Here is a 14,573-nt window from a genome sequence, read left to right as displayed (position 1 = left end):
GGGAAGAGATGACCAATGTCCATATTCAGAGAGGTATATAGGGCCCAGATGGCAAATCACTGTGTAGCTTCCCCTGCCCCTGAAACCCTCACCTATACGATGTGTACACAAGTAAAAACAACGTCAAATAAACTCCAGGCTTGATTCTAAGAGAAAAACTGGGGAAGGGTCTGTGACAAAGGGAAACTGAGTAACCTACAGTGTATGTATCTATTTCTTTGGATATCATGACCTAGCCAAGAGAAGCCGTAGGATAAATGTTTGAGAGGTTAGTGAGGGTGAGGAGAGGGAAAGGTTGGATGGCTCAGCCCCACATGCTGACAGACTGACAGCAATGGCTCTTGGTTACCTCCTTCTCTATCTGGTTCCCTCAGGATTACAGTAGCCAGCCTCCCCCACCCCTTCACGAAGGCTAGACATGGTCTGGAAAAATCTCCAAGGTTACCTTGCCCTATACTGAACCGATTGGGTCCCAGGATTAGTAACTTCCTGAGGAGATGGCAGGAATGTGGAAAACTCCACACAGAACCACTCTCAATCTGTGCTCCTATGTTTAGTCTCAATCAAAGGAGCAGAAACTTATATGTCAACAACAGCATCCTAGCATGGTTTATATCTCTTTGGAAACCAAGTCCAGGGTTTCCTATATCCCTGTAATTGGAATGACACCAGCTCAAGTTAGGGAAAAAAAAGAAGAAAAAAAATACAGGAGGGCAGAGCCAGGTAACCTGCTCCTACTTGTAGATTAGGTTCATATAAGGAGGCTTTTCTTGCTCATCTATTGAGATGAACTTATCCTAACTCACTGGTTAGGCAGAGTCTTGCCCTTGGGTGAGGTTTCCAGGCAAACAGGGATTCAAGCTGGCAGTGTTGCGAGACCAACAAGAACATCGTTTTTCCAGGGCAGCTGGCCTCTGTGCCATGGTGGAGATTCTATGCTGCCGTCACACACCTGCTGAATTCCTACCACAAGAATCTAAACAAATGAAAAAAAGAAAAAACAAATCATCCACACCTGTGGCTGTCAAGCAGTTGAGGTTTCCGTGCCACGCCATGCACACCTGGGAAGCCTGGGCAGTCCGCTGCAGTGTCAGAGGAAAATACCACTGCCAGCCCATTGGAAGGAGGCACAAGCGCCCACCTCTCATGGATCTGGGACGTGAGCTGACTGGTCAAGAGTCACAGGTAATGCAAGTCATAGAAACTATAATCATAGCCACAGAAAATATACGTGTATTGCCTATGAATGACGAAAACTCTAGGTGTGCGTGCGGCAGGAAGAAGAGAGATTTCAGGGCTTCCCTGGTGGCGCAGTGGTTGAGAGTCCGCCTGCCAATGCAGCAGACCCGGGTTCGTGCCCCGGTCCGGGAAGATCCCACATGCCGCGGAGCGGCTGGGCCCATAAGCCATGTCCCCTGAGCCTGCGTGTCCGGAGCCTGTGCTCCGCAACGGGAGAGTCCACAATAGTGAGAGGCTTGCGTACCAGAAAAAAAAAAAAGAGAGAGAGAGAGATTTCAGAGTAGGGGTATCTGTAATAATTACCCTCTTCCCATCCTGCCCACAGGGAGGAAGGAGTCTTTTTTCCTGGATCAGTGGCTAGGTCCTTGTTCATTAGCCACATCCAGATGCCAGGTAACTTTTACTAGGTAATACTAGAATGGAGGAAGTCCATATTGAGTAAGTTCATCTACACGATTAAAATATATATGTGTGTGTGTGTGTGTGTGTGTGTGTGTGTGTGTGTGCGTGTGTGCGTGTGTGCGTGTGTGCGTGTGTGTGTATATATATATATATATATATATATATATATATATATATATATATATATATATAAAGAGAGACGGGGCAGGGAGAGAGGTCTGGATTATGAGGGTAGTGTTTAAGAGGGAAGAGTCTTTGAGAGCAGCACCTGCTGGATGTGTGAGATATTGAAAGAGCAAGAGAGTGAATGACAGGGATATACAGGGAGAAAGGACTTTATAAATGGAATCCCGTTTGACGTTTCTGAAAAAGACTTGTTTTGTTTTTTGTTGTTTTGGGGGGAGGAGGGATGGGGTTACAGTGCCTTTTTTTAACAGTGACTGCCAAGGCAGAACCATAAGGCACCCAACTTTATATGGGTTTCGTAGGGAAAGCCTTGGGGCCAAACATCCAAAACACTCAGATCTGAAATCCAAATCCGAAATGAAGATTCCAAAATGATACATTTTTAAAAACTTAAGAAAACTCATGTATTTGTGTGTGTGTGTAAGGTTGTACAGTTTGAGTTCTGGAGACACTGTTTTTGTATCAGATGACATTCTACCACTGACTTCCTAGGATTAGTTGGAGAAATACAAATTATTTTCTGTGTCTCGAGCAGCATTTAACTGGTGGAATAAAAGTCTGGTCTGAAAACTGATGGGATAACGTTTAATAGTGTGATAGGGTTTGGATCTGGAAGTAGTAGAGATTGGGAGCAGATGGGAGGACGAACTATCCTAGAAGAAACTTTTAATTGTTCTTGAACCTGCGTGTCTTGTTCCTGGCCATGAATGCTCCTCTGAGAAGATCTCTCTGAGACTTCCTCCTTTGGTCACATTTTTCCACACGATGGTGTGGAGCTGCTCAGTGAAACAAGCTATTTCTCTGTAATGTTTGTTCATCTTCTATCATCAGTACAAGCAAAAGTTCCTTTACAACAAAAGTGCTGTCAAAAATCTGTGCCATACTAAAATCTTGTTATATCAAATATTGACTTGAAAGAAATGACAACCTAACAGGTAGCTGTTGGTATCTATTTGCTCGAAACACACAAAGTCCTTTTATATCATTCTTTGTCATAATGATAGCAGGCCACGTCTTGCTCTTTGTGATTATTTTAGCTTGAAAATCCTACTAATTATCATGTAGAAAATATTCTTAAAAAGCATACAATATTTGCCTTAACTTTAGCTTCAGCTATATCATAAAAGGCCAAAAGATGTACCAAAGCAAAAATGAAGATAGTATTTCTTTACTAAATTTTCAGTAATTAGCTGAAATGCTAATTCATTTTTAAATTTCTGGACAGAATTATGTAAAAAAGTACATCAAAATTATTGTATGATTCTATTGATGTAAAAAATGCTACATTAATAAAATTTTTATTTATTGCTCAAATGAAACAATGTACAAATCCTTTGTGTTCCCAATTCTCCATACTACCTCCTTAACATTACTTGAACAAATTCTCTCCATATTGCTACACTAGACAAACTAGGGAGCAAAGAAACTGAACCAACTCTTTAACTTTCTAAGATAGATTTGAATCAGCTACTCCTTACTACTTCCCACTGCTTCCTAACTTATCCTCAAGGAAAAAGCTTAGAGAACAGAATATCCTGATGCAGTGGTCCCAACTTTTAAGTGTTCTAGAATAACAAAGCATTATAAAGAATCTCTGCCCCTGGATTGACCAAATGCTAGAGTCAATTGTCAAATCTCTTAAAAGAGGATCTTTCCTGAACATTTCATGTTTTGAACCCATGAGTTTTACTACTGATTTAGCAACTAAAGAGGGAAGCAATAATCATGCAGATGTGTGGGTGAATAAATATGGAACAAACTCATTTTGGTCCATTTTGTGGGATACACTTCCAATTGGAAGAAAATCGCCCACAATGCTTTTGAAAAATGAGTGACTCACATGCAAATTCTAATGGATCACCAAGGAAGGCAGAGTAAAACAAAAAACTCTTGATATTTGGGGAACTTCTCAAACTGTTTGATATCAGACTTGCATACATCTTCAGCTACACTTTGGAAATACTAGAGGTGTCAAAGCAGCCATAAGATGAGTAGACATGCTGAACTTCATCAATACCTTTCATGAAAGAAAGTATAAGATGACAGAGCATATGTGGGTGGGGGTAATGGGATTCTCACATTTTCACACACACAAAAAGAGATATCCTTCTTGAGCCCAGGTCAAAACTAGGGGTAGTTCATGGTGCCTCAGGAGAGTAAACTGCTATTCTCTTTTAACAACCTGAGATATGGTTTCTGCTATGTATTCTGGAAGGACACGATGAATAAAATAAATTGCACATTCTTTTCTTGATTTCATTATATTCTAAGAGAATCCATAATGTCTTCTTGGGCCTCAATGACAATCATGTTCAGGGTTCTATTAACTAAGCCTCACTTTTTCTCTTGGCATTTTCTCACTTTTATTATTTATTTAGGATGTGGACCTTTTTTTTTTTAACATCTTTATTGGAGTATAATTGCTTTACAATGGTGTGTTAGTTTCTGCTTTATAACAAAGTGAATCAGCTATACATATACATATATCCCCATATCTCCTCCCTCTTGCATCTCCCTCCCACCCTCCCTATCCCACCCCTCTAGGTGGTCACAGAGTACCAAGCAGATCTCCCTGTGCTACGTGGCTGCTTCCCACTAGCTATCTATTTTACATTTGGTAGTGTATATATGTCCATGCCACTCTCTCACTTCATCCCAGCTTACCCTTCTCCCTCCCCGTGTCGTCAAGCCCATTCTGTACAGCTGCGTTTTTATTCCTGTCCTGCCCCTAGGTTTTTCAGAACCATTTTTTTTTATATTCCACATATATGTGTTAGCATATGGTATTTGTTTTTCTCTTTCTGATTTACTTCACTCTGTATGACAGACTGTAGGTCCATCCACCTCACTACAAATAACTCAATTTCATTTCTTTTTATGGCTGAGTAGTATTCCATTGTATATATGTGCCACACCTTTCTCTATCCATTCATCTGTTGATGCACATTGTGGTAATGACTCTTTTTGAATTATGGTTTTCTCAGGATATATGCTCAGTAGTGGGGTTGCTGAGTCATATGGTAGTTCTATTATTAGTTTTTTAAGGAACCTCCATACTGTTCTCCATAATGACTGCATCAATTTACATTCCCACCAACAGTGCAAGAGGGTTCCCTTTTCTCCACACCCTCTCTCCAGCATTTATTGTTTGCAGATATTTTGATGATGGCCATTCTGACAGGTGTGAGGTGAAACCTCATTGTAGTTTTGGTTTGCCTTTCTCTAATGATTAGTAATGTTGAGCATCCTTTCATATATTTGTTGGCAATCTGTATACCTTCTTTGGAAAAATGTCAATTTAGGACTTCTGCCCATTTTTGGATTGGGTTGTTTGAATTTTTGATATTGAGCTGCATGAGCTGCTTGTATATTTTGGAGATTAATCCTTTGTCAGTTGCTTCATTTGCAAATATTTTCTCCCATTCTGAGGGTTGTCTTTTTGTCCTGTTTATGGTTTCCTTTGCTGTGGAAAAGCTTTTACGTTTCCTTAGGTCCCATTTGTTTATTTTTGTTTTTATTTCCATTTCTCTAGGAGAGGTGGGTCAAAAAGATCTTGCTGTGATTTATGTCATAGAGCATTGTGCCTATGTTTTCCTCTAAGAGTTTTATAGTGTCTGGCCTTACATTTAGGTCTTTAATCCATTTTGAGTTTATTTTTGTGTATGATGTTAGGGAGTGTTCTAATTTCATTCTTTTACATGTGTCTGTCCAGTTTTCCCAGCACCACTTATGGAAGAGGCTGTCTTTTCTCCATTGTATATTCTTGCCTCCTTTATCAAAACTAAGGTGACCATATGTGCGTGGGTTTATCTCTGGACTTTCTATCCTGTTCCATTGATCTATATTTCTGTTTTTCTGTCAGTACCATACTGCTTTGATTACTGTAGCTTTGTAGTATAGTCTGAAGTCAGGGAGCCTGATTCCTCCAGCTCCATTTTTCTTTCTCAAGATTGCTTTGGCTATTCGGGGTTTTTTGTGTTTCCATACAAATTGTGAAATTTTTTTGTTCTAGTTCTGTGAAAAATGCCAGTGGTAGTTTGATAGGGATTGAATTGAATCTGTAGATTGCTTTGGATGGTATAGTCATTTTCACAATGTTGATTCTTCCAATCCAAGAACATGGTATATCTCTCCATCTATTTCTATCATCTTTAATTTCTTTCATCAGTGTCTTATAATTTTCTGCATACAGGTCTTTTGTCTCCTTAGGTAGGTTTATTCCTAGGTATTTTATTCTTTTTGTTGCAATGGTAAATGGGAGTGTTTTCTTAATTTCTCTTTCAGATTTTTCATCATTAGTGTATAGGAATGCTAGAGATCTCTGTGCATTAATTTTGTATCCTGCTACTTTACCAAATTCATTGATTAACTCTCATTGTTTTCTGGTAGCATCTTTAGGATTCTCTATGTATAGTATCATGTCATCTGCAAACAGTGACAGTTTTACTTCTTCTTTTCCAATTTGGATTCCTTTTATTTCTTTTTCTTCTCTGATTGCTGTGGCTAAAACTTCCAAAACTATGTTGAATAATAGTGGTGAGAGTGAACAACCTTGTCTTGTTCCTTATCTTAGAGGAAATGGTTTCAGTTTTTCAACGTTGAGAACGATGTTGGCTGTGGGTTTGTCACATATGGCCTTTATTATGTTAAGGTAAGTTCCCTTGGATGTGGACCATTTTTAAAGTCTTTACTGAATTTTTTACAGTATTGTTTCTATTTTATGTTTTGGGCTTTTTTGGCCACCAGGCATGTGGGATTTCAGCTTCCCGGGCAGGGATCGTACCCACACCCCCTGCAGTGGAAGTGTGGAGTCTTAATTCCTCACATAGTAAAATGTAATATCCAAACTATATTTGCCACCTTTTAAATAATATTGCAAACAATAAATACTTTTTATACAAGGTTTTATGGTATTATACATTTATTATTAGATTACATTTTTCTTTCCTAACTACCTATTAAAGACACCCTTTTGGATATTTGGTGGCATAATAATTCTATTGGAATCAATACATTTCAGAATTATTAAGACAAAGGTCTTCACTTTTTAGTTATCTAGCTTTAAGGATATACAACTTGTCATGTGAACGTACCTTCTCATTAATGAATAAACATTTTCTCTGAAATCAATGCCAAACCAGAGAAAATTCATTTTGGGCCCAAGGAGATCTAGAGAGAAATAAGTGAGAAATATTGCCATTCAAAGGTACCTGGTACATATCTCTAAAATTATCCCATTTTTCTTTGTTACCAAACATACATTATTTGATTGTCAACCTCCTGACTCTGAACTCAGTTGTTAGGTATCTGGAAATTTTGATGTTGTTGTTGTTGTTGTTTTAATGTATGCTCATGTTTCAGTTAACACATAGATTGCATGTTTCAATGGGTAAGGCATTACCACAGGACCCAAAATCAAACTTACAAATGTGAGAACTATTTCTTTTAAAATGATATAGGGAGGCACACATTCATTGTAATATCACATTTCAGGACTACATTGCTAGAATATAGTGTATTGTCAAAGCACTGCGTCAAAATTATTTAATGAATGTCTGACTCCCGTGAAATCTCTTTCCACTATTCCTTCCCATCTATTTAACCCAACATAAGAGAAATTTACTGTCCACTCATGTCATTATTTTTCTAAGTCTGAATATGTGTATGCTTGAGGGGAGAAAATGAAAAGCCAAGTTCATACCTGGTATTTTAACTGATCAAAGCAATCTGGAGCAATTCTGGGTGAGACAGATAGAACAGAAGATTTGGCACCTAACAGGTGCACTGACTTACATCTACTCGCAGAGTTTTATGATGGCCAATGACAACAAATATAGGCAAAGAAAATATGCTAAATGGCAATATTCCAAAGAAACAAAACTTCACTCTCTTTTTCCAATGACCCATTTCCAGACTATTAAAAAATGTGCCACCCAAATTGCTCTTTGGCTTAAAAAGAAATTTATGAATCTCTCCTGAATCCTTGTTTTAATTCTTAATTAGGAAGCAATCAGTGCCTCCTTTTCAATAAACTCAGAGTCACATGATTAGATCATCCTGGAGGTAACTGAACGTCTAGAAAACAAGTGGGAGAAAGAGCAATAATTTATAGAAAAATCAGTAAATAAAATATAATTGGCTTTTGCCCTATCTAATGACCCTGGGCTAGATCTGTGTTTTAGTCAAGCTTTTGTTGCTTTTCACCTTATTAAGCACTTCTACCAGATAGAAGGCTCTTTGGTAGGCTTTTAACACACGATGTCACATTTTATCCTCACAACAATTCTAAGTGGGTACGTACAATTATTATCACCATGTAACATGCAAATAAACTGAGGGACAACGAATTTAGTAACTTTTCCCAAATCATTCAACTAGCACACAGAACCCTAAAGAGGATTTGAGCCTCGGAGGTCTCCCTCCAGAAGCCTGCTCCCTTCTGTTCTGCCAAGCAGTTCCTATGTTATCACATAATGGTCATCTTAGAAGGAAGCATACAAGAAAACCTCAACTTGAACCAAGAGAATTTTTTAAATTATTCTTCACTAATCAGTAACTCTAAAGTTCTAAACGTAAGAAAAAGTGTTCTATCACTAATTACTTTTAGGTCCTAGAGACAATCCAGCACTCCCTAGTCTTGGAAAATCTCTTTGTTAGAGATAAGTCATATGCTTTGCAAGGTGGAAATCACTACCAAACTCTAATAATATTTTTAGAGTTTTTCTTTATTAAGTCAATACTGGTTTGGAGAAATCACACAAATGATGTTTTTTATGTTTATGGCTTAAGTTTACCTAACTGTATATTTTGGTCTATAGAACGTTTTTTCAAAAATAACCTATTTCTCAAAAATACAAACTTAAATGATTCCCCAGAAGTGCCCCTTTCGGGAAATATAGTTAACTTAAAAAATTACTTAAATGGGGTTCAGAAAGGTGGGCCCTAACTGCAATACTATCTTTGAGCTTTCTCTTTTAAAAACTTTCTTTGAAGAAACTACCATATCTCTTTACTTAATTTTAATTACATAACAGCTAATGAGGTGTGGCAGTTATTATTAGCCCATTAGTCAAATAAAAATGCAAGAATCAATTGATTTGGAGTAGTTTCCCTAGAATCACACAGTAGTGACAGAGTTAAGACTTCATTCTACATGTCTAAAATCCAGATTCTAGCTTTTTCATGGGCCTACCTAAGTCCTCACTTGTCATCTCTTTCAGAGTAACATAATCCTATACCCATTCATCCTTTCTTTCACTTATTCTTTCACTCATTCTGTTATTGAACAATTATTTTTAAATGTCTGTGTTATAGACTGAATGTTTAAGCCACCCCCAAATCCTTATATTGGAACCCTAGACCCCAGTGTGACTAAATTTGGAGATAGGGCCTTTAAGAGGTAATTAAGGTTCAATGAGGTCATAAGGGTGAGGTTCTGATCCAATAGGATTAGTGTTCTTATAAGAAGAAAGGACGTCAGAGAGTGCTCACCACCACCGCCTTCTCTCTCTCTCTCTCTCTCTCTCTCTCCTCTCTCTCTCCCTCTCCCCCTCTCTCTCCCTCTCCCTCTCCCTCTCTCTCTCTCTCTGTGTAGGTGTGTGTGCATGTGCATGCACCTAGGAATAGCCATGTGAAGACACAGCAAGAAGGCAACATCTGCAAATCAGGAAAAGAATCAGCTGAAACTTTTACTTCATACTCTAGCCTCCAGAATTGTGAGAAAATAAATTTCCTGTTGTTTAAGCCCCCCAGTCTGTAGCATATTGTTATAGCAGCCTGAGCCGACTAATCCAGTATGATTATTTCAGGTAATATACTTAGCATTAGACAACACCACAGGCAGCACAGATAGGACACAATCAAGACATTGCACTTAGTGGATACAACTATGCCAGCTCTCACGGAAATGTTGCTCTATTAGGGAAACTAGGCAAACAGTCTGGGTGCTGCACAATGCTTTAAGTTTTTTAGCATGGATTTACCTGATGCTATGGTGAGACAAAATGTAAGCAGTACTAAATTGTGACTAGAAAGGTCAGGGATGATGTCATGGAAGAAGAGAACTTGAGGAATGAATAGAAACTTGCTAAAGATGCGAAGGAAAAGGAGATTCCCAGGTAGGGAGACCAGTATGTGTAAAGAATGGAGGCTTGATAGAATATAGGAACTATAAATCAGACATGGTTGGTGTGGGAGAGAGAACAATCAAAGATGATCCATTTTTTTGGCTTGAGCAACTGAACAGATGGTAATGCAATTTACTAAACAGGAAATGCACAAGGAGGGGAACTCTGAAGGGAGAAAAGAGCAAGCATAGTACTAGAGATAGGAATGACTTGTTCAGTTATGATAGGCTGGGTTTCTCTCAAGGAAATATTTAGTACAGAATCTGATGCATAGTAGGTACTCAATAACTGCTGAATCTGGGTTTCCTCTGTTCATGTTTATTTTCTTTGGCCTAAGAGGTTATTTTATCCTTCAATTCATCATTTTTTAGGAGTATCAGAAAAGAAGCCACACTAGTTAATCACAACTATTTGTCCAACCAAACAGGAGGGAAATCAGCTACAGTTGAGGGCCAATATGACATGAGAAAAATTTAAAAGAGCACATGCGAGTAGGTCAGATGCCTTTGTGCAAGTGCCTTTGTTGATCATGATTGGATTAGGTATTAACCATGGTAAGATTTTTTTAAAGAAACAAAATACTAAAGTCAAGAACTCAACTGTTCCTCCGTGGATAACAAGTTTGCCAAAATCACCAAAAAAAGCTCTTTCTCTGGTTTTGTTCACAATACACCTAGAGCAGATAGTCTACAATCTCAGAAGCGAGAGACCATTAAAATGGCAAAGAAAACCACCGAATTGACCATCAACTGAATTCTTGAAGGAGAGAGAGGAAATGGGTGATCTTTAGCCAAAGAGTCATGAACGATTTGTAAAGTTATCTTGAATTCCAAGCAATAAAACAACTCAGTTTTGACATAATGAAAAGAATTACTTTACATTTTTCAAGGTAAGTATTTGCCCATGTATATATTGAAGATATTTTACTCCAAGGAGAAAAAAATTAATTATTTTTAAATTTCCTCTAAATATAGAACTATCCCCAGGTTCATCCCCGAATCCACAGCTATACTGTTTAAAAAGGCACAGACTTGCATTTACCAACCCTGGAATTGCAAAATGATTTCATTATTAAGTCTTGGTTTATTCCAAGCCTTCTGGATAATCTCGAACAGTACTGCACTTGTTGTTTAACTCTAGAGATTTTGTAATAAAAGTTTAATGAGTTACTTATTAGTAGAATGTTTATAGCCATTATTTTAAGGTGAACAATAATGACGTAAAGTTTGTACGCATTTGGTTTAAAACGTATTCAACTCACATATCAGTTAATGCTACAGTGATTTGTTAACAATCTCTTATCAATGTACATGTCTAGAGGCAATGTAGCTAAACCACAACTTTACCAAAGCTGTGGCTAAGAACAAAACTAAGGAAGGATTTCTCATTTGTAATTATGTGAAATCCAGATCTTAACTTTTAGCATTTCAGAATTTGAACAAGAATTGTTTTTATTATGGCATTTTGAGCAGATTTCATAAGGGGACACATATAAAGCAAAGGGACAAAAAATTGAAATTAAGTCCTGAAGGCACTGCATATTTATTTCTATTTAAAAAGCTAACCAGATATTCTATTAATGATCATAAATATTAAGAGAACATACCAAAATAAATCTATCCAATTTCCGTCTAACTGAAATACTGTGAAACCAAAGGTCAATCACATCTCCAAAACACACTTTCTTGCCCATGTAGAAATTTCCTACAAGTTTTTCAGATATAGGTCAGATATTCCAGGAACTATGATGCTGTGATTTAACCACAAAAGTTTTTAAGGTATAAAAATAAATGGGAAATATATATATATATATACTGAATTTGTACAAAAATTATAAACTCAAAAGAATGACATAGTTACCTGTCCTTAATGAAACAAAATTTATTTAGATTTTGTAATTAGACCATAACTTCCCACTCTTACATATTTACAGATGGGTTCTATAAAAAGAATGACTGAAACTAGCAACTGATTTTCATATTGTTTTTTGCTGCCATTTTTATACATGAATTACTCATTAAATCAATTTGAATATAATCATCGCAGGATTCAGTACAGTACACACATTCTGGAAGCGTGTAGAATCAAAGCAGGGTTATCATAAGAGGGGTAAAATATATTAGAACACAGAGCAAAATAAACACATAGAATGAAAGTAAAACCAAATTAACTCAAAGCCACAAAATGGAGAAGACTAATGTTTCCTGCAATCTTCCAAACCCCCTTCCCAAAAAAGAAAAGATAAAATACAATGAACATGTCATATGATGACTTTTGTTTGCTTATGCCACATACCGTAGGGATGGCCATATTCAATGTTTCCAAATACTAATAAAAAAACTATATTTCTATCCTTTAGTATATTTTCAAGATACTATCCTTTGATCATTCAAGGAACCAGTTGAGTTCCTTTCTATCATGCCATATCTTTAAGCAATACTTTGTTTCTATCAAGCAGTGAAATTGTAAGGGAGGTTCATCCTTAAAAATCTATTTGAAGACATTTTGCAACAAATGGAATTTGCTTATTTTATGGACTTTTAAAAAAGTAATCTCTTCTTTACACATGTTAATATATATAAATGTGTTAACTCAAAATATATTCTTACCTCCCATCCATAACTGGGGTCTTTCAGGTTTGACCTCTGTTCTCCTACATAAGGCCCAAACTTTTCACCTGCTTCAATTTTCCTTTTGGTCCATATTCCAAGGCCTGCTCCAGGCATATTTGACTCTCGAAGTTCAAACTCAGCAGGAATGGGGATATCATCAGGGATGTAGATGGGGGCTTTGTAAGGAGAGCCCTCCTTTGGAGTGAATGCTTCGCTGGATGTAGCTGGAGAGCATGGCTCTTGAATATTGAGGGAGAGAGTGCTGGCTACTCCATCTGCATCTGGCATTTCTTCCAAAGGAATTTCAGGGTAGCTGCCATACACACACTCATTACCTGTGAATAAATAAAAAGTTCATAAATTCCTACTAATATAGAAGAGACAGAATTCCACATCTCAACCTTCACCTTATAAAGTTGTTGCTTTTTAAAGACAAAATAGGAAAGACCAGTGTTAAATTATGCCTGCATTAAAATCTGTTATTCACAGATGAAGGAGGGGGGAGGGATTATTGCCTCTTTGGTTTATCTGTGTTGAATCCATAAATCAAGTGAACTAATCTTTAACTGCCAGTTCTCTCATGGACCAGCTCAACCTATTATGCAGTTGGGAAACAATCAGCAATTTAAATATTATTATGAACAAAGTAGAGATAAGAAGTAAACATATGTGTACCTACAATCCTGCAAACCATCCCAAATTGGGAGCTAATAGCGTTATACAATGTCTTGGAAAGTTATATCATGCAATGATATCTTGGACTAAATTGTAGGAGAGTCATGAAAGATTCCAAAGGCTTCCATGTGCAACAAGGCTTAAATTTATATGGCAGGATTATTTATTGGAATATTAATTTATTTTTGTTCTTTATTTTTCCTTTCTCATTTCAAACACATCGTCAAGCCCTTGGTATTTCCTTGCCTCAGTAACTTACACAGCACAGAGAGTTAAAGTTACTTGATGCTAGTGATTCCTCTGGACATTTGTAAAAGCTAAAATCCTTGAAGAAATTAGGTGAGTTTTCCAGAGGAAAAAAAGAGAAGACAGTGTCTTGGGGTGCACCAAAAAGACAGTGAATTTCCTCCAGACTGCGAAGTGGTAGAGATCAGAGGGCCTCTGCATGGAGCAGTGCCCTGGGGGAGGTGGCAAGACCATCTTCGAGGGAAGAGCAGAGTAGAGTAACTAGCAGTCTGGACACTCAACACCGGAGTTCTAAGGTATCCCCAGAGCAGCACAGCACCACACCTGTAGTAAATGATCACACCGTATCAGCCTTAAGATCTTTATGCAACATGGGGCTGGAAGGAAGCATAAAGAATAATGACTGAGCTTGAATTTCCCACCAGTTGAAGGAGATTTCAGTTATCTTAAAGCAAATAAACATGTTTCCACTAAGATTCCACTAGGATTATTCCACTAGGATTATGGACTGAGAGCCAATCCTAATTTGTTCAATTTGTAGACCTTCAAGGGAGGGAACCAAGAAAAATGGGTTAAAATTACAAGAAGACAGATTTCAATCAGACCCATCCAAAGGTAAATGGATTACCTTAAGTTCCCCAGCATAGGGGCTCTAATATAGCCTAGACAGTCATGAATTAATGATGATATGGAGAACGTGTAGCTTTAGGTTGATGAACTAGATGACCCTTAAGATCCTACCAACCCTACAGTTCTATGAATTATTAAAATCTTCCAAGATAGTTTATTGAGCTAGAGGGTAGAAAACCTGAGTTCTATCCCTAATTCCTTCTCTGATTCTCTATGGAAATTAATTAACTATAAAACCTATTAAAAATTGTCCATCAAGTACTGACTTCTCTTAAAGTTTTGTGAAGTGCAAAGTGATTGTACATGCAAAAGTATCTTTCTAATGAGGTGCTTGGTTCTTGATTCAAACAATGAGATAATGCCATTTAAACCAAGCACAGAACCAAATCAGGACCCAGACTTATTCCTATGAGACATTTGATCTCAACATAACAAGCTCATTATCATTCAAGTTCAG

General features: G+C 37.4%; 1 protein-coding gene across 1 annotated transcript in view; it reads right to left on the bottom strand.

Moving 5' to 3' along the window:
* MECOM (MDS1 and EVI1 complex locus) overlaps nucleotides 1-14,573 on the bottom strand; it is a 568,111-nt gene that overhangs the window by 274,397 nt on the left and 279,141 nt on the right. Inside the window, exon 2 of the mRNA XM_060011178.1 lies at nucleotides 12,563-12,900. Coding sequence (XP_059867161.1) covers nucleotides 12,563-12,900 — 338 coding nt within the window. The remainder of the gene's footprint in view (nucleotides 1-12,562; nucleotides 12,901-14,573) is intronic.

The sequence above is a fragment of the Delphinus delphis genome, chromosome 4 (assembly GCF_949987515.2).
Source record: "Delphinus delphis chromosome 4, mDelDel1.2, whole genome shotgun sequence".
Taxonomy (NCBI): Eukaryota; Metazoa; Chordata; class Mammalia; order Artiodactyla; family Delphinidae; genus Delphinus; species Delphinus delphis.
This window is presented reverse-complemented; position numbering and strand designations above follow the sequence as displayed.